This window comes from Lithobates pipiens, unplaced genomic scaffold (assembly GCF_037356315.1).
Source record: "Lithobates pipiens isolate NorthernLeopardFrog02 unplaced genomic scaffold, aLitPip1_a1.2 Scaffold_16, whole genome shotgun sequence".
In the NCBI taxonomy this organism is placed as follows: Eukaryota; Metazoa; Chordata; class Amphibia; order Anura; family Ranidae; genus Lithobates; species Lithobates pipiens.
The window spans coordinates 40847576-40871886 of NW_027507748.1; the positions used below are offsets into that span (position 1 = coordinate 40847576).

The following is a 24311-nucleotide window of genomic DNA, read 5'->3' on the forward strand; positions in this document are numbered from 1 at the left end:
CGAGGCGGCCGAGGTGTAGGCCCAGGAGAAAAACGCGCCGGAGGCCGAGACCTCTGCGCGCGCAGCTGTACCTCACCTGTCCCGCCGCCGTCCTCATCGCCGTCCGCCAGGTCACCCACGCGGTCCCGCAGCCAGTCTGCTCCGTGCACCTCCGCCGCCCGTCGCGAAGAGTCCCTCAAGGTCAGCCATAGCAGAGGAGCAGCGAAAAACTGCCTCCTCTGTGTCACACTGGGCTCCGAATGATCCCTTAAAGCCACACCCCTCCCTTTTATGTGACCCCCTCCCCTACACTGAACTTGTTTCCTGCAAACCTTTTTCTCAACTCCACCCATAAAGCTTAACCCTCTGTGTCCCTCATCCACACTGTCATGTCCAGCACTCCTTATATCATTTCATTCTTAATCCGTGCTTCTCTTTCAGTGAGTTAAGTGTAGGCAAATTTAATAACCTCAGTTTTTAACATTGTAAAAAACAAAACAAAATGTAAACACTCTGGTATGTCTGCATGACTGGCTAAAGTGATGCCTACTTGCCTACTATAAAGTGACTGACAGTCAATATACTAGACAAGTTTTTATAATTAAAAGTTTTTAAGTTATTACGTTTTTATAATTAAAGTTAAACTAACTTAAAGAGGAAGTAAACCCTGATGAGTTTACTTCCTTTTTCATTCCCTGCAAAGGAAAAAGCATAATGGACTACTATGTAGTCCATTATGTGTCACTTACCTGACACAGGAGCCAGCGAAGTCGCCGCTGTCCCCTGTAGTCCGCCGCATCCATCTTGTTGGTGGGGTCTCGCAGCTCCACCGCTGTCATTCGGCGAAGCCGCGATGACGCATGGGAGCCAACACGCGCGGCAGCTCCATCGCTGAGAATGCCGTGCTCAGTGCGCCTGCGCACCGCTGTCTATGGTGCATGCGCCGTAGACAGCGGTGCCTGTTTTTGGGCAAATATCTCCTAAACCATATAGGTTTAGGAGATATTTCTTGGACCTACAGGTAAGCCTTAATCTAGGCTTACCTGTAGGTCAAAGTGGTTTGTAAGGGTTTACAACCACTTTAAAGTTTAATAAAAAAAATGACCTACATCAGTGCTATAGTTTGAATGTAAAATGTATTTGTGTGAACTGTGAAGTTAAGTCATGGATTGTGGAAACTAACTAGTGCCAGTTGATTGTATATAGTGTATACCACATTTACCACTGACTAATGCAGAGCTGCAATGCAAGGAGATCAGCCAAAAGTAGTTTGATCTGTATGTGCGTTATAATTAATCGAAATGAGTCGATTAATTGATTTTAAAAAAAATTGATTAATCTAACATAAAAATTTTAATCAGTAACGCCCTAAAAATTTTAATTTCTTCATAAATTTAGGCCAATGTCTATTCTGCTACATATTTATGGTAAAAAAAGAAAATGTGTTCGCGCAAAAGTTATCACTTCTACAAACTATTTGATATTTTTATTTATTTATTTATTTTACTAGTAATGGCGGCGATCAGCGACTTATAGCAGGACTGCAACATTGCGGTGGACACTAATTGACACTTTTTGGGGATCAGTGACACTAATGTCACGTACACACGACCGGACTTTCCGGCAGACTAGGTCCAACACACAATCACATCAAAGTCCTACGGATTCAAACGTGATGATGTACGACCGGACTAGGATAAGGAAGTTTATAGCTAGTAGCCAATAGCTGCCCTAGCATTGGTTTTCGTCCGTTGAACTAGAATACAGACAAACAAATTTTTCGACTGGACTCGAGTCAGTCGGAAAGATTTGAAACATGTTCTAAATCTAAACTCCGTCTGATTTTTCGACAGCAAAGGTCCGATGAAGCCCGCACACGATCAAATTGTCTGGCGGATTCGTTCCGTCGGACCTTTGCGGTTGAAAAGTCCGGTCGTGTGTACACGGCATAATACAGTAAACAGTGATTTAAAAAATGCACTGTCACTGTACTCATGAGGACAGGGTTAAACATCTGGAGCGATCAAAGGGTTAACTGTGTGCCTAGCGTGTGTTTTATTACAGTGTGGTAGGTGCTTTAAAGTGGTAGTAAAGCCTGCTTTGTTATCTTTACCTACAGGTAAGCCTATAATAAGGCTTACCTGTGGGTAAAATGAAATATCTCCTAAGCATACACCATTTATAAAATCATCTTGCATGCAGCCACTGACATCATCCGCGCATGCACTCTGAAGGTCCGGCATATTGTGCCTGAACATCAGAGCATCTTGCCGGAACTGGGGGCTCCCGTGCGTAAGAGTGACATCATGGCTCCGGCCACTCACAGCACCGGAGCCGGCGAACCCAGAAGAAACGCTTGGGGGGACATGTCAGCCCTGACTAGGTGCCGCTGCGGGGGCTTTGTTCTAAGGTATTTCATAATACGCTAGTATGCAATGCATACTAGCACATTATGCCTTTACCTTGCAGGAGATCCTGAAAATAAAACCATTGTGTAAATATTTGCCTCTGTCTTTGCAGGAAACACAAGAATTTGAGCCTTATGCCATCTATACCCAGAAGGAGAACGTTTTGTATTGGGGGACAGGTGACACAGTTAAATTAGAAATATGAAACAATGAGAACGGACTGTGTGGATGAATTAAGCAGAATTGTAAATATTAGAGATATTATTAAAATATTCCACTATTGTTTTAAAGCGTGTTTTGTTTCCATAAGTTAAAGTACAGTAAAGCCAAACGCTTTTTTGGGGAAAGGGTTAGAATGAGAGAAAATGACTAAAGTATATCAAAGTGAAGGGACTCCAAAGGGAAGCACACAGCGGTGTAACTATCAAATTGATAACGTTTATTTGTACAAAAATTCATCAAACAAAAAAACGAAAACCTTCACCACACAATAATAAAAACCATTTGTGACAACATTGTCAGAAAATTAAAATAAAGGACCTGGGCTCTCATTCACATACATACCCACTCAATGGAAAACTGTCAGGAGACCTTATTAAGCCTTATTGAGCCACTAAAGGGACAGTCCATGTAGATGGGCCACAAACAGCAATATGCTGAGGACTTAAAGTTGTGTTGTAAAGTACAGAGGCACAAGCTGGAGGTAGCAGTTATATTTCAATCGCCATACAAAAGTGACAGCCAAGGAGGTGGAAAGAGGGAGTATTAGTTTAGTCACTGTGGCCTGTTATGCCGCATACACATGACCGGACTTTTCGACGGACTAGGTCCGACGGTCTTTCTAGCAGACTTTCGGCGGAGTTTCGCCGGACTTTCCGAATGAACGGACTTGGCCACAAGCACACCAAAGTCCGATGGATTTGAACGTGATGACGTACGACCGGACTAGAATAAGGAAGTTCATAGCCAGTATCCAATAACTGCCCAATAACTGCCCTAGCATTGGTTTTCTTCCATCAGACTAGCATACAGACAAATGGATTTTTCGACTGGACTTGAGTCCATTGGAAAGATTTGAAACATCTTTTATTTCTAGGTTCGTCTGACTTTTGGGGAAAAAAAGTCTGCTGGAGCCCACACACGATCGTAATATCCGACGGATTCATTCCGTTAAACCTAGTCCATTGAAAAGTCCGGTGGTGTGTATGCGGCATTAGTCATGGATCTGGAAACATCCACACAGCGGTAGTAACATCAGAGGGGTAATAGCATGAGGGATCGGGAACGCTGTCCAGGAACAGTCTCACCCGATCTCCTGCTGACGCTCTGTCCTCCACGACAGGTGATTCACAATGGTCGCAGACCCGCTACTCAATGAACTTCCTCTATTTCCACAGAAGTTCCCAGGTAGCTGTGGGGTGGATGATAAAGTCAGTAGATGAGTAACACTCACGTCACCTGTGCAGTCCTCCAAACCTCATTGCAGGCTGTGCGGGTGGAATGTTAGTCAGATGGGATGGCTGATATCTGATGGTGAAAGCCGTTAGAATGAGAGAGGAGACAGGTCACATGGCACTATGACGTCAATGCATTTCACTCACATCACGTGAGTTTCGTCAGGACCCCTGTTGGGGTTTTACTGCTATCCATGGCTTAGTTAAAGACATCCCCTCTCATTTACTGTAACTCTGAAGGGGGTCCTAACTTTTCACCACATTACATACAAAAACAAATTTTCCCTCACTTTGTCATATTGTTTCTATAAATGGTAGACGTGCTCTGTCAATAAATTAATTTTGTTTTGTTTCGTTTCGTATTAGCCGTTAATTTGTATTCCGTAATTTGTGTCCAAAATGCAATTTGGATTCGTACGAAATACGAATTTTTGTTAGGTTCGTTAACTTTTCATAACAATTACGAATGTTCATTATGATCAGCCTTTCTCAACCTTTTCAATACAGAGGAACCCTTGAAATAGTTTACCGGTCTCAGGGAACCCCTGCTAAAAATTTGAAATCTACAACTCATGATACATTAGTATGACGGTCAGTGGGAAGAATGGTCCTTAGAATTGTGGTCATTGGGAAGAATTACCTCCTTACAGATAGGTAAAAAGATCAATGGTGTCAATGGGAAGTTATCTGAGAGGTAGAAATTGCCCAATGCTGAAGGAGCCCATAGCAATCTCTGGAGGAACCCTAGGGTTCCACGGAACGCTGGTTGAGAATCACTGGTTATGATGAATTTACCATTATGAGGGGCTCCCACAATCCCTGTGCTGTGCTCATTATGAGGGGCTCCCACTTTTCCTGTGCTGTGCTGACTTCCTTGGTTTTTAACTTCATCATAACGAATAATCATAATTAATGATAATTCTTATTTTGTCCAATTCTGAATCTCCCATCGATTACCAGTACCAGTCTCCCACTCCCATATTAAAAAAAGGTAATTTTTCCAACCCTCACTCAGCAGCAGATAAAAACCTCTGGTCAACAAAACACCAGTCACGTTTCCAATGTAACGGAATTTGGATCCCAAATTCGTAAACGAAATTTCGTACAAAATTCAGAAGCATAGCAATTCATATTTCAGATCTTCCCGAATGTACGAATTTATGGAAATTCGTACGAATTTTCGATTCATACAAAACTAATTGCACACGTCTAATAAATGGCTCCCTTCACACTCATGCATTGCAGTCACATGCACTAATATGCATGCTTTAGCACTTTTTACCACACGGCACGGTAAAGCATGACACCTTTTAAGGTGTGAAGCTAACTGTTGGCGCTATATAAATCCTGTATAATAATAATAATTACAATAGTATGTATCCCCAGCACACAGCATAGTAGGCACCAGCAGACTCAACTTGAAAAGTATAACATACCGGTGTTGTGGTGAGCCAAGTTACAGAAAAATGCTGAGGTCTAGTTTTTCTTCTATTGCTGTGCAATGTCAATACATTCTGAATGAACAGGCTGCCTTAGCACAATGCATGTTAGCGTAAGTGGATGGGAAGGGGCTTGGGGCTAAAAACAGGGATTCTAATGCTTTTCCACTCTATCAAAAATAAAAATAGTTTGGCTGGACAAAGGCCAACTCTAAGCCCTTGTATACACGGTCGGACATTCCGACAACCAAATCCGTTGGATTTTGTCCGTCGGATTTTGTCCAAAACTGTTGCATACACACAGTCGGGCAAAGTTGTCGGACAATCCGATATTTCAGAACGTGATGACATTATTTTGTTACGACGGGACTACGTTCAGGCTAGTAGCCAATAGCTTTGATGTAGGAATTTGATCTGAGCATGCGTGGCACTTTGTCTGATCGGAATTCTCTACACATGATCGGAGTATGTCCGATCGGAGCATTTTGTCTGAAAATTTTACCAACAAGTTGTAAAACTTGGTCCGTTGGATACTCCGATGGAAACAGTCCGATGGAGATCACACACAGTCGCAATATCCGACAAAACGGTCCGATCGGACACATTACATCGGAATCTCCGGCCGTGTGTACAAGGGCTAAGAAGGCTCCTCTAAGCCTGACTTCAGTAAAATGTCTGCACCTGTACATTATTCCAATCTGATTAAAAGGCTTTATATTGTTTTAAAATAAGGTGCAGATAAAATCACTTAACAGAGTCAACTATCACTTCTATCTATTCTTCTTTCAACAGGGAAAATACAATACAACACATAGACCATTACATGAAACCCTGATCAACTATGCGTTTGTCCCCACCCTGTCTTTCCATGGCTTCCTGTCCTCCAGTTGGCCATAGATCAGGCGCTGACCGGCAACTTTTGGCCCAGGGGCAAGTACAACCCAGAGGCCCATGATGTGGTGACTTGGCTCCCTTCCTGCTCTCCCACCTCTTGACCCCATCCCAGACTGAATCTCCACTCCAGGTACTCTCTGCCCACCAGGCAGGTCAGGGTGGACAGCACCTGTTGCACTGACTCCAGGTTCTCCAACTGCCAGGCAGGGGATGGAGCCAGGGCAGCTCAGTCAGGGCGGGCCAAGGGAGGAGAGCATGCTGTGGGGCATGGAGTTGGCCTCTGCTCGGACGCGGAGTGAACCATCCATGCCAAAGGGACACCGATGGGAAATTTTTTCTCCTCTTTAGCAGGAACCCAGGGCCAGATTAACAGCATCATGGGCCTAGTGCTGATGAATTTGGTGGGCCTTAGGGCCGTGTATCAGTGTGCACCCTAAGGTGAAAGGGCGCAGCTGTGCAAACCCAATGCTACGGAAGCCCCAGGCTTCTGTAAGAGCCCTGCATTGGCATGCTCAGTGTGCCATGAGGCAAGGTGGAAGGGTGCAGCCATGCAGGCCTAACACAACACTACAGAAGCCGAATACCAGGTTTCTGTTAGGATTGCCCACCCGGTGCCTGTTATTTATCCCATCATCCAGCCCAGGTGGTGTATGCAGAATGCAAGGCCGGTCAGCACAGGGCTGCTGTTAGGAAATCACAGGGCTCCATAAAGCCTACTTGAAAGCCCCGCCCTGAAAATATTGAAATTATATTTTCACTAAAATACACCAAGATAATTATTACCAAATGTTTACACCAGAAACTTCCAGGTAAAAAACAAAATAAATGTAATGACGTCCATAACAATCAGTTATATATGCCAAAAATCATGAACGCAATATAAGCTTGCAAAACTGAAATAGACTTACTAAGAAGAGCACTGAATTGCAGAACTTATTTTTGTATTCTCATGGAAACGGGAGCCCCCGGTATTAGTGATGGACGAACTTCCGACGGGACGTTTCACGAACGCGAACCACGAACGTGGCCAAAAGGCGGACCCCATTGACTTTAATGGCAGGCGAACCTTAAAAACCTCCAGGTCATATTTTCAGCCACAAAATACTTACTAGCTGTGCACACATAGTCCCACAACATGGCCACTGACATAACAAAAGTATTAAGTGAATCTGGGATCAACAAAAAGCATTCTTTTTTTATCTGTGAAATTCTGACAATTCAGGAGCACATGAAGGCCTTGGAGGAGAGGCAAGGTCAGGCCAGGCTATGAAGGGGGTGCAAGAGATGATCAGTGCCACAGTCAGGGCAGCGCAGTCCTGTGCCAGTGTCCCAGTGTGCCAACCTTTGCTTGAGCCCTTCCCTCTGCCCGGCCCTTACCCCCACCTATGCAGGGCTCCACTGCGGTGGTCCGAAGGTGCCAGTCCAGTGCTGATCCTCAGCCATGGTGCTTCCACTGCCTGCTGATTGGCTTCTCCGCTGCTATCTCCTTCACTGTCTGAAACCAGCACCGTGATAGAGACTGAGTACTGACACCAGCACCGTGCTAGAGAGCACTGACACCAGCACCAAGATAGAGAGCACTGACACCAGCACCGTGATAGAGAGCACTGACACTACACCAGCACAGAGATAGAGAGCACTGACACCACACCAGCACCGAGATAGAGAGAGAGCACTGACACCAGCACCGAGATCGAGAGAGAGCACTGACACCAGCACAGTGATAGAGAGCACTGACACCAGCACCGAGATAGAGAGCACTGACACCACACCAGCACCGTGATAGAGAGCACTGACACCAGCACCAGCAACGTGATAGAAAGCAATGACACCAGCACCGACATAGAGAGCAGTGACACCACACCAGCACCAAGATAGAGAGCACTGACACCACACCAGAACAGAGATAGAGAGAGAGCACTGACCCCAGCACTGAGATCGAGAGAGAGAACTGACACCAGCACCGTGATAGAGAGCACTGACACCAGCACCGAGATAGAAGCACTGACACCACACCAGCACCATGATAGAGAGCACTGACACCACACTAGCACTGTGATAGAGAGCACTGACACCAGCACCGAGATAAAGAGCACTGACACCACACCAGCACCAAGATAGAGAGCACTGACACCACACCAGCAATATGATAGAGAGCAATGACACCAGCACCGATATAGAGAGCAGTGACACCACAACAGCACCGTGATAGAGAGCACTGACACCACACCAGCACTGAGATAGAGAGCACTGACACCAGCACCGAGATAGAGAGCACTGACACCAGCACTGATACCAGCAACTGGCTGCGGGACCCAAAAATATGACACCACTCAACATCTTCAAACAGGAGGGTACGGGCATATAGTACGGTGTGCTTTTTTTTGTACAAGGAAGTGAGCCAAAGGTAGAAAAAAGGTCTGTGTGCTAGATTATATAAATCGTTTATAGAGTAATGCATATACATGGTCTACTGGTCACATGTGTTAAATTCCTCCGAGATCCATGCTGTCGTGAGCTAGGCGAGTGCGCTTATCGGTCACAATCCCCCCTGCTGCGCTGAACGTTCTTTCAGAACAAGACACTGGACGAGGGGCAAGCCAACAGTTCCATTGCAAATTGGGCAAGCTCTGGCCAGAGGTCAAGCCTGCCCACCCAGTAGTCCAGGGGTTCATCACATCTCAGAGCATCCACATCGGCCGTTAACCCGATGTTGTCGGAAACCTGTCGGTCTAGGCGTTCCCTGATGCTGGACCTGGATGACACCTGCCGATGGGTCGGTTGAAAGAATGATCTCATATCAGAAGTGACCAATACATCTTAAAACCGCCCTCTTCTTGCAGGCGCTGTTGGATTGGTACCCGCAACTCTTTCTCTGGGAGTGGGAATTCCTCTGCCAGTGCACGCAAAAGCAGAATGCAGCATTTCTCTAAGCAAGGCCTGTAAGTGCTCCATTCTGACAGCCCTCTGTGATGGTGGTAACATTTCTGCCATTTTGTGTTTTATACCGGGGGTCTAAGTACGTTGATACCCAGTACTGATCCTTGACCTTTATGCTTTTTATACGGGGTCCCTGTTAAAACACTGGAGTATGAAGGCCCCCCATTTGCACTAAACTGGAAGCGGTGTGGTGGCCTGGCTCCTGCTCATCATCCAGGATAATGTCATCCTCCTCGTTCTCCTCTCCCCATCCACGGACAACAACAGGGATCCCAGAAAGGTTTAAAGCATGCTCTTCTTGCTCCTCCTTATCCGCCCCGGCACCATCCTCCTCTGACTCCTCTTCAGACTCCTGTTGTTGACTTGTCTCAGATAGAGTAGCCCCCCAGGAATTCATCCAGCATTGCGACTTCCTCATCTTCCTGCTCCTGCTCCTCCATGGCTTGATCAATGACACAACGCAATGCACGCTCCATAAAGAAGGCATAAGGTACGATGTCACTGATGGTGTCATGGCTTGCGACTGACCAGTTTGGTAATCTCATCAAATGAGCGCAGAAGTCTGCATGCGTCGCGCATGAGCAGCCACTTGCGGGTTGAAAAAAAACCAAGCTCCCAGAACCTGTTCTACCGCAGAGTTCGTACAGGTAGTAGTTAACTGCACATTTCTGCTGGAGAAGCCTATCAAGCATATAGAAGGTTGAGTTCCATCTCGTCGGGTAATTGCAAATAAGACGTCTGACCGGCAGATTGTGTCGCCACTGAATGTCAGCAAGGCGAGCCTTGGCCGTGTAAGATCTTCTGAAATGGGCCGAGATTTTCCTTGCCTGCCGCAAGATGTCCTGGACCCCAGGGTATTTGGCATGATGGAAGGTGGAGTGGAGGACAATTCTGAGGAGAGAGGAGAAGGAAAAGTAGAAGAGGCTGGACGGTGAGAGCCTGGAGTGTGGCTTTGTGGGTTCCGTTGCTCCCACTGGGTTCGGTGATGGCAGCTCATGTGCCTTCTTAAGGTGGTCTTCCCTAGGTGAGTGTTGGGCTTACCGTGACTTATGCATTGACTGCAAAGGCTGCAGATGGCAACACTATTGTCAGCAGCGGACACGTTAAAAAAAGCCCACACTGCGGAGCCATATGTCGGCGTCCTGGGAGCCCTAGATGTGACCGTACATGGTTGATGCCTCGATCCTGATACATTAGCAGTCTGGTTTGTCCCTCCTGTGCAATGAAAGTTTTGCCTGCTTCTCCTCCCTATCTGCTGGTCCATATCTCCCTCTGAGCTCTCCTCCTCTTCCTCTCTTGTGGGCACCCACGTGACATCCCTAGACACGTCATCATCGAGGTCACCTTCCCCACCGCTATAATTAGAGATCTCGGAGTAGGCAGCAACACTGGGAACCAACCTCCTTGGGCTGATCTGGGTACTGTCGTCAGACTGTTGAGTGGCGGTTGTTGCTACCTCCTCTTCCTGATCCAATGCCAATAATGGCTGCACATCGGCAATGTCTTGTGATGGATCAGAAAATAATTCCTGTGACTCAAGCGGAGGGTATATGGTGGTGGTGGTGTTGGTGGTAGTGTCTTTGGGGGTGCACACATCAGAGAGTGAAGAGGGTGCAGATCGAGAGGATGAGGAGTAAGGCTGAGTGAGCCACTCAACCAAGTCAGGTGCGTCCTTTGACGTAATCGAACGCACCTTCTGCAATTTGCCACTTTGGCTCAAGCCTGTTGCTCCTGCCCTACCCCTACTACCCCTGCGGAAGAGCCTGCCTCTTCCTCTGCCTGTCAATTTTTAAATGACCCTGTGACAAAAGTCTCTAGAGAAGTGCAGTATATGTGGAAGAAGGTATATAACATCCCGCTTCAATCTGTCGTTTTTGGGGGGCCACTGGTCTATCACACCAGTTATAATGCTTTTTCGAATTGCGTTTGTCACTCTTTGTAGTATCGCTGCAGAACCGCTCAGCAGTCACAATGCTGCACAGTGGAAATGCACTATACTATGCTTTCTATATTTGAAAGTATTGTATACGTGTATTACACCCCTATATACTGCACACCAAATAGTACACCTATACCAGTCCTTAAAAGGACCTTTGTGGACCTAATAGTAGCTAGCTAGTAGCTAGTGAATTGCGGACTGTCCCTGCTCCAAACACCAAACTGTTCCTACACTGAGAAACGACAGCTGCAGAATTGGTCAGCAGCACTGCATGCAGTGCACTATAATATGCTTTCTATATTTGGAAGAAAGTATATTATACGTGTATTACAACCCTATACACTGTACACCTATACCAGTCCTTAAAAGGACCTTTGTGGACCTAGTAGCTAGTGAATTGCAGACTGTCCCTGCTCCAAAAACCAAACTGTCCCTACACTGAGAAACGACAGCTGCAGAATCAGTCAGCAGCACTGCCTGCAGTGCATTATAATATGCTTTCTATATTTGAAAGAAAGTATATTATACGTGTATTACAACCCTATATACTGTATACCTATAGCAGTCCTTAAAAGGACCTTTGTGGACCTAGTAGCTAGTGAATTGCAGACTGTCCCTGCTCCAAACACCAAACTGTCCCTCCCTACACTGAGGAAAGACAGCTGCAGAATCGGTCAGCACTCAGCAGCACAGAAGTGCACTATAATATGCTTTCTATATTTCAAAGAAAGTATATTATAAGTGTATTAGAACTCTATATACTGTACACCTATACCAGTCCTTAAAAGGACTTTTGTGGACCTAATAGTAATAGCTAGTGATTAGACTGACTGTCCCTGCTCCACAAAGCGTCCTTTCCCTACACTGACAAAAGACAGAATGTAAAATGGCCGCCAGATCAGGTCTATTTATAAGGTGGGGGTATGTTCATGTGCTGAAATGTCTCAATTGGCTGTCCTGTACCCCATGATGGATGTGTCATGGGTCAAAGTTCTTCACAATGTAAACAAATATGTCCGCCGCGTACATCGCCATAAGTCCGCCGTTTTGGCGAATGAGCATAGTTCGCCGCGAACTGACCCCCGGGCGAACCGCAAGGCCATCTCTACCCGGTATCCACTTCTTCTGCCCTTTTTATAATCCTCCACTGCCAAATCCCTGTACACCCAACTGGTGACCCACAATTTTCCCTCCATCTCCCAACTGGTGACCATTCTATCCAACTCCCTACAAGGAAAAGAGCCTGAAAACACAGAGGGCTAAGGATATCCTACCGTCTCTACAACCCATTTCGTATCCCCTTCCGTATACACTCACATATGGTGTACAGGGAAGATGGCTTCTAATACTTTGACATGGTGGCAAACTCAATCGTTACGGCATAAAAACGGGATTATATGATTTTTTTTTTGGTAGAGGTAAACGATCTAACTGTCTTTTTAGATCATGGAAGGAATGTTTTTGGTTTCATGTGTGGCAGCATCAGCCACAATTTGCCTGGTTCATTTGGGCAGTCTGTTCCTCTGCACCAAACCTTCTGGATTTTGAAGGAGGGCGATGAAATAGACCCTTTTTTTAACCCAGTAAACTCGATTAAAAAAAATATTTTTTTTATTTCTGTCGGTGAAACCATTGTAGACATTTAACCCCACTTTTTTTGCTGTGATGCCCATACAAAAATTGGGGGGTAGGGTTGTCATCGGGGCAGGAAGTCACCTACAGCAATAAAACACAGAAGTTAAATATGTTATGGTGTTTATGTCTATGTCCCAATTGAAGAAATTTCCCATTGCTTTCTGTCCTAACAATAAATAATGCCAGGTACACATGATCAGAAATTCAGCCAGCAAAAGAGTGATGAGAGCTTTTGGTGGGAAAATTCGACCGTGTGCATGCTCCATCTGACTTTTGCTGCCGAATTCCAGTCAGCAAAAGATTGAGAGCAGGTTCTCAATTTTTCGGTCGGAAAAAGTTCTGATCGGAAATTCCGATCGTCTGTAGCAATTCCGACGTGCAAAATTCCTACGCATGCTCGGAAACAATTCGACGCATGCTCGGAAGCATTGAACTTAATTTTGTCAGCTCGCCGTAGGGTTGTACATCACCGCATCCTTGACGGTCAAAAGTTCAGTGAACTTTTGTGTGACCGTGTGTATGCAAGCCAAGCTAGAGCAGAATTCCATGAGAAAAACCATCCAAGATTTTTCTGACGGAAAATCCACTCGTGTGTAAGCGGCATAAGAGGAATTATCCCCAGTAAGGACACAGGCAGCAAAAAAAAAAAAAAAACCTTTGACTTTATGAATTTCTAACTCTCTATAAAGTTTAAAACCAATATATTGAATGCAGTTGGACTTCAAAGTGGTAGTAAAGTGATTTTTTTAACTTGTACCTATAATAAGGCTTACTTGCACAGTTTAGGAGATATTCACACTGTATGCAGCGGGTGACATCACCTGCGCATGTGCTCTGTAGGTTCGGCATACCTTGCCGGACCTTCAGAGATTCATGCCACAGCTGAGGGCTCGCATGCGTGGGAGTGATGTGGCACCAACAACTCATATAGCTGAAGCCCTCGAACCCGGAAGGTAAACCGGGGAAAGATGGAAGCCCTGTCAGCATTGACAGTGTGCCTCTGGATGGCTTTGTTCTAAGGTGTTTCATAATGTGCTAGTATGAGATGCATACTAGCACATTAGTTCCTTGCCTTGCAGGGGATTTATTTTTATTTTTAAATGCTGCGGTTTACTACTGCTTTAAGGATAATGTTGCTTGTGTCTGTTCAAAATGTTTCATTATGTGTAGGGTGTTGCAGGGATAAGGAGAAATACTTACCTTATTCTGCACTAGGGATTAGCTTCGAGTTCGAGTCGAAGGTAAGTTCCACTCGAACATCGGCTGTTCGATCGTTCGGCGACGATCAAACATTATGGGCCGTTAGCACCAAATTCGAGGGGCGCGTCACAGCCCATAATGCACTGCCTCTTCGCAGTTTTTTGATGATTGGCCAAGCATGCACTATGACCCGCATACTTTGGCCAATCACAGCGCCGTAAGCAAACAGAGCCGTAATTGGCCAAAGGCAGGGTGCCTTTGGCCAATTATGGCTCAGGGGGGGTTAAGTATACGCCCCACACTATATAAGGCCACCTGCATGTCTGCCCTGTGTAGTGTGTTGCTGGCATTATAGAGAGATAGAGAGAGAGAGAGAGAGAGAGAGAGAGAGAGAGCGAAAGAGAGAGAGAGAGTGTGTCATTTAATTTACTTTGAGCAGGTAGTTTATTCAGTTAGGTCGATTTCACTGCAGACCATTCCTGCTGTACTATTTCTAATCTACTTCAGACAGGAATTTGATCCAGTTTAGCTAGATCTCATTGCAGAGCGTCCCTGTTGTTTTGTTCCTAATATACTACAGGCAGGCAATTCATACAGTTAGCTGCAGTATATTCAGTACTGTATCCTGTGCAGCTAGATCTCACTGCAGACCGTTCCTAAAAAAAAAGATTCCAGCGGTGGTAATCCACTCTTGCTATCCAGCGAGGGCTGATCTGATCCGGCCCAATGATGTGTGGGTGACCCCGCCCCTCCACCGATGTAACGGAAACCTGCGTTACAGAGAGGCCGGGGTCACTCGCACGTCATTGGGGAAGCCGGGTTTTCCCCTTGCGTCGGAGGAGGGCGGGGTCAGGTGACGGGTGGCCCCCGCCCTCCTCATATAAGAAGTGTCAGGCTGCCGGGATCCCCGCAGTGTCTCAGGTGGAGACAGAGGATGGATGCGCTGCACTTGAGGGAGAGATTACCCATCGCTGGATCAGATCAGCCATTGCTGGACCCCGGAGAGATGATCATCCGTCGCTGGATAGCAAGAGTGGATTACCATCGCTGGAATATTTTTTTTAATTTTTTTAATTTTTAATAAAGGACTTTTGCAACGGTGTGTGTGCCTTTTTAACAAATTTTTTACACATACTTTGTGAAATGGTAGGGGTACTTTTGTACCCCTTACCATTTCAAACAGAGGGGGACGGGATCTGGGGGTCTCCTTGTTAAAGGGGGCTTCCAGATTCTGATAAGCCCCCTGTCCGCAGACCCCCACAACCACCGGCCAGGGTTGTGGGGATGAGGCTCTTGTCCTCAGCAACATGGGGACAAGGTGCTTTGGGGGAGACCCCAAAGCATCCTCCCAATGTTGAGGGCATGTGGCCTGGAACGGTTCAGGAGGGGGGGTGCTCTCTCATCCCCCCTCTTTTTCTGTGGCCTGCCAGGTTGCGTGCTCGGAAAAAGGGCCTGGTATGGATTTTTAGGAAGAACTCCACGCCATTTTTTTTAAATTTGGCGTGGAGTTCCCCTTAAAATCCATACCAGACCTGAAGGGCCTGGTAATTGAATTTGGGGGAACCCCACACTTTTTTTTTTTTATCAATGACATTCAATGACTGTTCTCTGTGTTACGGGGAGCCGACAATTCATTATAGCCACGAGTGATTTTAAATGACCTTTTTTCCTGCAGTAATGACACTTTGTGCAGGGACAGTTCTAAGCACGGGAAACATGCGTCCCTTCACAGGCATGCTATAGACACCCCCCACGAAATCTAAAGGAATATTACACTTTTATTGTTTCACTATAAGCATTATTAAAATCACTGCTCCCGAAAATACTTCAGTTTTTAAAACTTTTTTTTGCATTGATACATGCCCCCTGGGGCAGGACCCAGATCCCCAAACACTTTTTATGACAATAACTTTCATGTAAGCCTTTAAAATTAGCACTTTAGACTTCTCCCATAGACTTGTACAGGGTGTTCCGCGGCTTTTCGAATTTGCCACGAACACCCCAAATTGTTCGCTGTTCGGTGAACAGGTGAACAGGCAATGTTTCAGTCGAACATGTGTTTGACTCAAACTCGAAGCTCATCCCTACTACAGGCAGTCAATTCATTCAGTTAGCTGCAGTATATAAATTACTCTATCCTGTGCAGCTAGATCTCACTGCAGACCGTTCCTGTTGTTCTGTTCCTAATCTATTACAGGCAGGCAGTTCATTCAGTTAGCTGCAGTATATATTGAGTACTGTATCCTGTGCAGCTAGATCTCACTGCAGACCGGTCCTGTTGTTCTCTTCCTAATCTACTACAGGCAGGCAGTTCATTCAGTTAGCTGCAGTATATATTGAGTACTGTATCCTGTGCAGCTAGATCTCACTGCAGAACATTCCTGCTGTTCTGTTCCTAATATACTACAGGCAGGCAGTTGATTCAGTTAGCTGCAGTATATTCAGTACTGTATCCTGTGCAGCTAGAGCTCACTGCAGACCATTCCTGTTGTGCTCCTCCTAATGTACTACAGGCAGACAGTTGATTCAGTTAGATGCAGTATATATTGAGTACAGTATCCTTTGCAGCTAAATCTCACTGCAGAGCATTCCTGTTGTTCTGTTCCTAATATGCTACAGGCAGGCAGTTGATTCAGTTAGCTGCAGTATATTCAGTACTGTATCCTGTGAAGCTAGATCTCACTGCAGACCATTCCTGTGGTTCTCTTCCTAATATAATATACTACAAGGAGAGGCAGATGCTCACAGGCCACTAAAAGAGGGCAAGCAGGCTCTGTGTCTACAGCCAACATTGCTGGTTGTGGACACGGTGCATCCTTAGCACGTGGCTGTGGGGCACGCCTGTCCTTTTTTTGGCAGCTGGCTGTGTTGAGCCACAGCATGCAGAAGAGTTGGTAGAGTGGATGACCAATCCGTCCTCATCCTCCTCATCCTCTGTCACCCAGACTCACTTTGGCTGCCAATGCAGTTGCCAAAGCGGCCTCTTCCATTGGCTCAATGTCATCTGTCACTCCTTCCCTAGCCCCACCATAATGCCCTGAGGAGTCCCCCGAACTGTTCTTCCACAGTGTTGGGAACATACTGCAGGAGGATGCACAGCGTTTTGAAGGCTCCGATGATGGTACCCAGATTGAGGAAGGCAGTAACGTGAGCCCAGAGAGAGGGGGTGCCCAAGAAGGACAAAAAACTGACAGTCATTTTCCCCCAGCTGCAGCATACTGCCAGGTTTGCTCCAGTGACGAGGAGGGAGGGGATGATGAGGTCACTGACTCTACGTGGGTGCCTGATAGGAGAGAGGAGGAGGCACATCTCCAATGAGGCAGGATGCCCTCCGGGGGCCAGCTTAAGGGCAGCCAACCGACTGCATCAAACCGCAGAGCACCATATGTGGAGGGCGCTGCTGACTCCGTCCACTTTTCGAAAAAACTTCTTTGGTGTGGGCCTTTTTGAGATGTGTGCAGCAGATCACACAGTTGCTGTTTGCAACATATGTCTGAAGCGTGGGTAAAACAGCAGCCGCTTGGGCACCACATGCTTGACCAGACATATGTCGAACTCCCATGCAGTCCATTGGCAAGTGTACTTAAAAGGCTTAATCTCCAATCCCACTATACCTTCAGTTCTCTCAGAAACCCTCACTGATGAATGAAGGTGTCGAATTAGGTGTGCCAAGTACTTGTGGGCAATCTGCTATCGCTACACCTACGTCCGATTGTAGCAGGCAAATTTCCCTGCCCCAGCTGCTAAACCGGCGAAAGAAATTCGGTCCCAGCCATCCACATGCCCAGCGGCTGAATGCTAGCTTGGCTAAATTGCTAGCACTCCAACTGCTGCCTTTTCAGCTGGTAGACTGCCTCTTTTCGTGAATTTGTGGAATGTGCGGTACCTCAGTGGCAGGTTTCCAAACACCACTTTTTTTCACTGGAGGTATTTCGGGCTCTCTACTAGCATGTGGAAGGCAATGGCTTGGTTTCGCCACTGGACAGAGTGGTCTGTGGTAAGGTGCATATTACCGCTGACTCATGGTCTAGCAGGCATGGACAGGGACGTTACCTATCTTTCACGGCACACTGGGTGACCCTGCTGGCAGCTGGGAAGGATGCAGGACAGGGTGCAGTATTGTTGGAGCTTGTTCCGCCACCACGCCTCCAAAATGCTACTAGTGGTGATTCTGACACACCTCTCTCCTCCACCCCCTCCTCTTCCTCTCACTCTATAGATTTGTCCGCCTACGGAGCGGTGCTCCGTAGGCGTTCAAGGGGCTACGCAAGCACTCAGGCAAAAAGACGCCATGCGGTGCTTGAGCTGGTGTGCTTAGGGGATAGGAGCCACACTGGGGCAGAGATTCTGTCAACTCTGAAGGGGCAGGATCAGAGGTGGTTGAGGCCATGCCAGCTTCAGACAGGAATGGTGGTTTGCAACAATGGCACCAACCTCCTCTCCGCCCTCCGACAGGGACACTTCACCTATGTTGCTTGTTTGACTCACGTCCTTTATTTGGTGGTGCAGCGGTTCTTGTGCAGGTACCCTGACTTACAGGATCTCCTGAGGCAGGCCAGGAAAGTCTGTGTTCATTTCTGCCAGTCATATAATGCCAGTGCTCGGCTGGCTTACCTCCAAAAGGAATACAACCTGCCCAAGAACCGCCTGATCTGTGACATGCCCACTAGATGGAACTCAACGTTGGCCATGCTGCAGCGGCTGCACACGCAGCACAGGGCCATCTATGAGTACCTGTGTGACTATGACACCAGGACAGGGTCAGGGGAGTTTGGCTTTTTTTCGCTACGCCAGTGGCTCAGGATCAATAATGCATACACTGTCCTGTCACAATTTGAGGAAGCCACGAGGATGGTGAGCAGTGACAGTGCATGCATCAGTGATACTGTCCCTCTTGTCTACCTGTTGGAGCACACTGGAGAATAATGGACAGGTCATTGAGGCAGAACAGAAGGAGGAAGAGGAGGACTTACCTCTCAAGGCCCCCTTTATTCAGACAGTGTTCCTGCGGGCCCCATCAATCACACAGGAAGAGGAGGAGGAGGATTGTGTCAGCATGGAGGTGGAGCCTAGCACTCAGCATCAGCAGCAGTCTTCAAGGGATCTTTTACAGTCCCCAGAAACCCATGGACTTGTACATGGGAGGATGTGGCTGCGGATCAGGTCATCCTTAGTGACCCAGAGGACTCCGGATGCCTCAGCAAACCTACGCTGCATAGCCTCCCTAATCCTGCAAACCTGCAAAAGGATTTGTGGTATGAAGGAGAGGGATCAGTACTGGCTGGAAACCCTCCTTGATCCACGTTACAAGGGTAAGGTTTCAGAACTTATCCAGCCATCGCAGAGGGAGAAGAGGATGAAACTTCTTTGGGAGGCCTTGCAGAAAGGTTTATGCAACACGTTTCCAGAGCCTGGGAGGTTTCAAGTTCCTGGTCCTGGACAACGTTTTGCCGAGGCTTCGGTCAGTCACAGAAGGAGCGGTGGAAAAGGTGGCCATCTTACCGATGCGTTCAGACAATTTTTTAGTCTGCAACCCCAAGGTCTGATTGGTTCCAGCAACCATCGCCAGGGTCTGATTTACATGGTGCAGCTATACCTAGGGGCAAGATCAGACTTGGAGACCTTTCCAACCGAAAATCCTCTGGGTTACTGGGTCTTGAGGATGGATCACTGGCCAGAGCTTGCACAGTATGCAATTGAGCTACTGGCCTTCCTGTATCCAGCGTTCTTTCAGAATGCACATTCAGTGCTGCTGGAGGCTTTGTAACCGACCACAGAGTGTGCCTGTCCACCAACTCGGTCGATCGGCTCATCTTCATAAAAATGACTCAGTCTTGGATCACCAGCTACCAAGCAACTGATGCTGACGTAACCAAATGATTTTTTTATGAATGTGATGTCCCATAAACACTGCCTATGCTGATGCTGAGTGACTATCCTGTTATGCTGAGTGACTATTCTATTCCTCCTCAATGTTCATGTTGATTGCTTGTAAAACATTTTTGGTTCTGGGCACCACCACCAGTGGCTAAGGCCCAAATTTTCTGGCCCTGTTTAACAGGGGCATGTAATTACAATTTTTGCTGTATTATTTTGCAGCAGGGCTTGTTCACTCAACTAGAGTAGCTGTGAGGATTTTCAGTGTTGTGGCACCAGCACCAGTGCATAAAGCCCAATTTTTCTGCCCCTGTTTAACAGGGGTGTGTAATTACAATTTTTGAGCTAATATTTCACAGCAGGGTCCGTTCCTGCGCCCACCAAGAGTAACTGTGAGGGCTTACACTGTTGTGGCAACACCACCACACCACCACCAAATTTTTCTGACCCTATTCAACCGAGGCATGTAATTACAATTCTTGATATAATATTTCACAGCAAGGCCCATTCCAGTGCCCACCCAGAGTAACTGTGAGGGCTTACAGTTTTCTGGTACCACCAACACCTAAGGCCCAAATATCTGCAGAGTATATAGGGCAGGACCCTACTTTCAAACATCTGACTTAAAAATGACTCCTACTTACAAATGGAGGGAGATAACAGGAAGTGAGAGGAAATCTACCCCTAGGAAGGGAAATTCTCTCCTGTAAGAGTTAATATGGGAAAAAGGTGTCTCCTCCACTGATGCTTTATCACCAATCCTTGTTTCCCTAAAAACCCCATATTTTCAAAATCCAATTGTCATTGGGACAGAAAGTAAGGTGAAATCTTCTGAATAGGGACACAGACAGCAAAACTAATGTTACAGGGGTGATAACCCTTCCCTATGTTTTCCAAAAATCTTAAAAATAGATTTTTTGGCTTGAGCTACACTTACAAAATGTACCTGTTCCAAATTAAAAACAGATTAAATTTAAGAACAAACCTACAGTCCCTGTCTTTCTTGGGACCGCCTGTATACTGCTGTTCAGAGTATACAGGGCCTGGGGGCCCCACACCTTTTCTTTTTCTAATTTGGGTGTGGGGTTCGCTTTAATATCCATACAAGACCCAAAGGGCCTTGTAATGGGCTGGGGGGTTACCCATGCCATTTTTCTCAATAATTTTCATCCATATTCGGGACCCGACATTACATTACAGCCGCAAGCAGTTTAAATTACTTTTATTCCTTTAGAAATGTTATTTTGTGCAGGGACTGTTCTAAACATGGGAAACACACACCACTTTACAAGCATACTATAGACACCCCCCAGGTATGATATTTAAAGGAATATTTCGCTTTTATTTTTTCACTTTAAGCATCATTAAAATCACTGCTCCTGAAAAAACTGACGTTTTTAAAACTTTATTTTGCATTGATACATGTCTCCTGGGGCAGTAGCCTCAACAGTGTTCAACAGTTTGCGCAAACTTTTGGTCTGTTCGCATGTTCTGGATGCGAACCAAACCGGGGGGGGGGGGGGGGGGGGTGTTCGACTCATCCCTATTCTACACTCCAGCAGTGCCCCCATAGCCCCCTCTCTAAGCCACCCTCAGCCATGGTCATATGCTCACCCTTACCACGTACAGTATCTCACAAAAGTGAGTACACCCCTCACATTTGTCTAAATATTTTAGTCTATCTTTTCATGTGACAACACTGAAGAAATTACACTTTGCTACAATGTAAAGTAGTGAGTGTACAGCTTGTATAACAGTGTAAATTTGCTGTACACTCACTACTTTACATGCCCCTCAAAATAACTCAACACGCAACAAAAGTGAGTACACCCCTAAGTGAAAATGTCCAAATTGGGCCCAACATGTCAATATTTTGTGTGACCACCATTATTTTCCAGCACTGCCTTAAACCTCTTGGGCATGGAGTTCACCAGAGCTTCACAGGTTGCCCCTGTAGTCCTCTTCCTTTCCTCCATGATGACATCACAAAGCTGGTGGATGTTACAGACCTTGCACTCTTCCATCTTCCATTTGAGGATGCCCCACAGATGCTCAATAGGGTTTACGTCTGGAGACATGCTTAGCCAATCCATCACCTTTACCCTCAGCTTCTTTAGCAAGGCAGTGGTCGTCTTGGAGGTGTGTTTGAGGTTGTTACCATGTTGGAATACTGCCCTGTATATAGGGAATAGTGCCATAGTCTTCGAAGGGAGGGGATCATGCTCTGCTTCAGTATGTCACAGTACATGTTGGCATTCATGGTTCTTTGCCATGAGGTGCCATGTTGAGCTTCCAGTGACCAGTATGACAGAGTGAGAGCAATAACACCAAATTTAACACACCTGCTCCCCATTCACACCTGAGACCTTGTAACATTAACTAGTCACATTACACCAGTAGGAAAAATTGTTAATTGGGCTCAATTTTGACATTTTCACTTAGGGGTGTGCTCACTTTTGTTGCCAGCGGTTTAGACATAGCTGTGTGTTGACCTATTTGGTTGTGTGTTGACTTATTTTGAGGGGACAGCAAATTTACACTGTTATACAAGCTGTACACTCACTACTTTACATTGTAGCAAAGTGTGATTTCTTCAGTGTTGTCCGATGAAAAGATAGAATAAAATATTTACAAAAATGGGAGTACTAACTTTTGTGAAATACTGTACATAACAAGGTGAAAGTGGCTCTAAAGGCTGAAAGTTTTTCACCTTCATGTATTCTATGCATGAAGGTGAAAAACTTTCAGTGTGCAGCTTTCCCCTCAGCCCACCCTAATACTTACACAAGCCCCCTCTCAATCTAGTGATGTGCACAAGAGCATCGGCTACCCCAGGTCTCTCCCTCCTTATTGGCTGAGACACAGCAATGTGAACCAGTGAGGAGGGAACTGGGACAGGACCAAGCCACACATTATGTGTCTTACTAGCATGGTAGGCCATTGCCTTGCAGGGTTTTTTTTTAAATGCCACAGTTTACTACAGCTTTAGAAACCTTTCACATTGGGGCATTGGGGGCATCGATGGTAAAGTGCCACTATTTTTAGCGGTGCTTTACTGTAATTTCAGCTGCACATTTTGGATGCTAGCGGGCGCATTTAACCTCCCGCTAGCGGCGCAAAAACGGTTAAACGCGCTTTACCGGTGCTTCAGCGGCACTGCCCATTGATTTCAATGGGCAGGAGTGCCTTAGGGGGCAGGGGCGCTATACACTGCTACTAAAGCGCCTCAAAAAAGCTTCTTGCAGGACTTTTTTTTGTCATTCTGCCAGTACACCGCTCCAGTGTGAAAGCACTAGGGCTTTCACATTGAAGTGACAGGAGAGGTGCTTTACAGGCGCTACTTTTAACGCTATAGTGCCTGTAAAGCACTTCAGTGTGAAAGGGGTCTTAATGAATGTAATTTCAAAAATAAACTTTAGTATGAGTTGGCTGTGCCAAAGCTGTATTCAAGATGGATGAGGATGCATGCTGAGTAATGTATAACACTTCTAGATATGTATTACCTCTTGCAAAAATCACAATACTCTCCATAACCATGCCATCTTCTGCTTTTCACTCCAGATGGGTGGAGCCATCTTTGATCAGGGAGCTCTCTACTTCGTAGACGTAGACTAATATGCTTGCCAAAAGATAACACAACACTGTAAATGCCAATAATTGCATAATAGTTGTGTGTACAAATGTTATCTTTCAGAGTTCAGCTGCCTCCCAACCTGAAGCTTCCAGAAAGTTTCCATGAACAGTCTAAGTGAGTGATTATTGGCTAAGGGGAGACTGAGGAAATGCTTCTCCTGTCTGCAGCAAACTGATTAAATGAGGAATTAATGCATAAGATGTTTCTCTTATTCCTAGGCGCACTCTCTTCACTGGGATTTAAAGCGGTAGTAAACCAACATTTTTTTTCTTTCTAAATCTGCAAGGGAAAGTTAAAATGTGAATAAGTATATGAATAAACCTTGCGCCAAATCTATGAAAATTAAAACTAAAAAAGCTGCTCCCCTAACAACGTAGATAAACTACTAAGCAATGTAAAATATTTAGGTAGGGGGCGCTATATACACCACTACATAATATGTGCTACCAACATCAATATCAATCCATATAGCATGAGTAATGAATCAAATAAAGTGGCAACATTGGTGAAACATTTGCATAATATCAGTCCAATAATCAACAAAGAATGGAGATAGACTAAATTAAAATGTATGCAAAAGTGTCAAAGAAAAAAAGTGAAAAAAAAGTCCATAGATTGAACAACAACTTGGAGATTCAAATCACATCAGAAGTGTACAGACAATCCTTCACCACTTGGTAACAATGCTGATCACCCAATGTGCTCTAATGGAAAACCTGCTCAAAAGATTTCCATGACCTCTTTACCTAAAAAGAAGGTCTGGGATCGCAAGATAGGAGTAACTGGAACAAGTGGACTGAAGATGGGTGTCAGGTACTCACCAGTGGCCGAAGTGCTGAGAGCAGCTTCCCTTGCAACTGGGTGCACAGTACCCCTGAGGTGGAACAGCGGGTACAGGGCACGAAGGGGCAC

The 24311-nt window shown here is 46.0% G+C and overlaps 1 protein-coding gene across 2 annotated transcripts in view; it reads left to right on the forward strand.

The window, feature by feature from the left end:
* LOC143981721 (cell surface glycoprotein CD200 receptor 1-A-like) overlaps positions 1-2677 on the forward strand; it is a 61528-nt gene extending 58851 nt beyond the window's left edge. For both annotated transcript variants that reach the window (XM_077479765.1, XM_077479764.1), the window contains exon 6: positions 2500-2677. In XM_077479765.1, the coding sequence (XP_077335891.1) occupies positions 2500-2592 (93 nt within the window). In that variant the 3' untranslated portion in view covers positions 2593-2677. The remainder of the gene's footprint in view (positions 1-2499) is intronic.
* The last annotated feature ends 21634 nt before the right edge of the window (positions 2678-24311 follow it).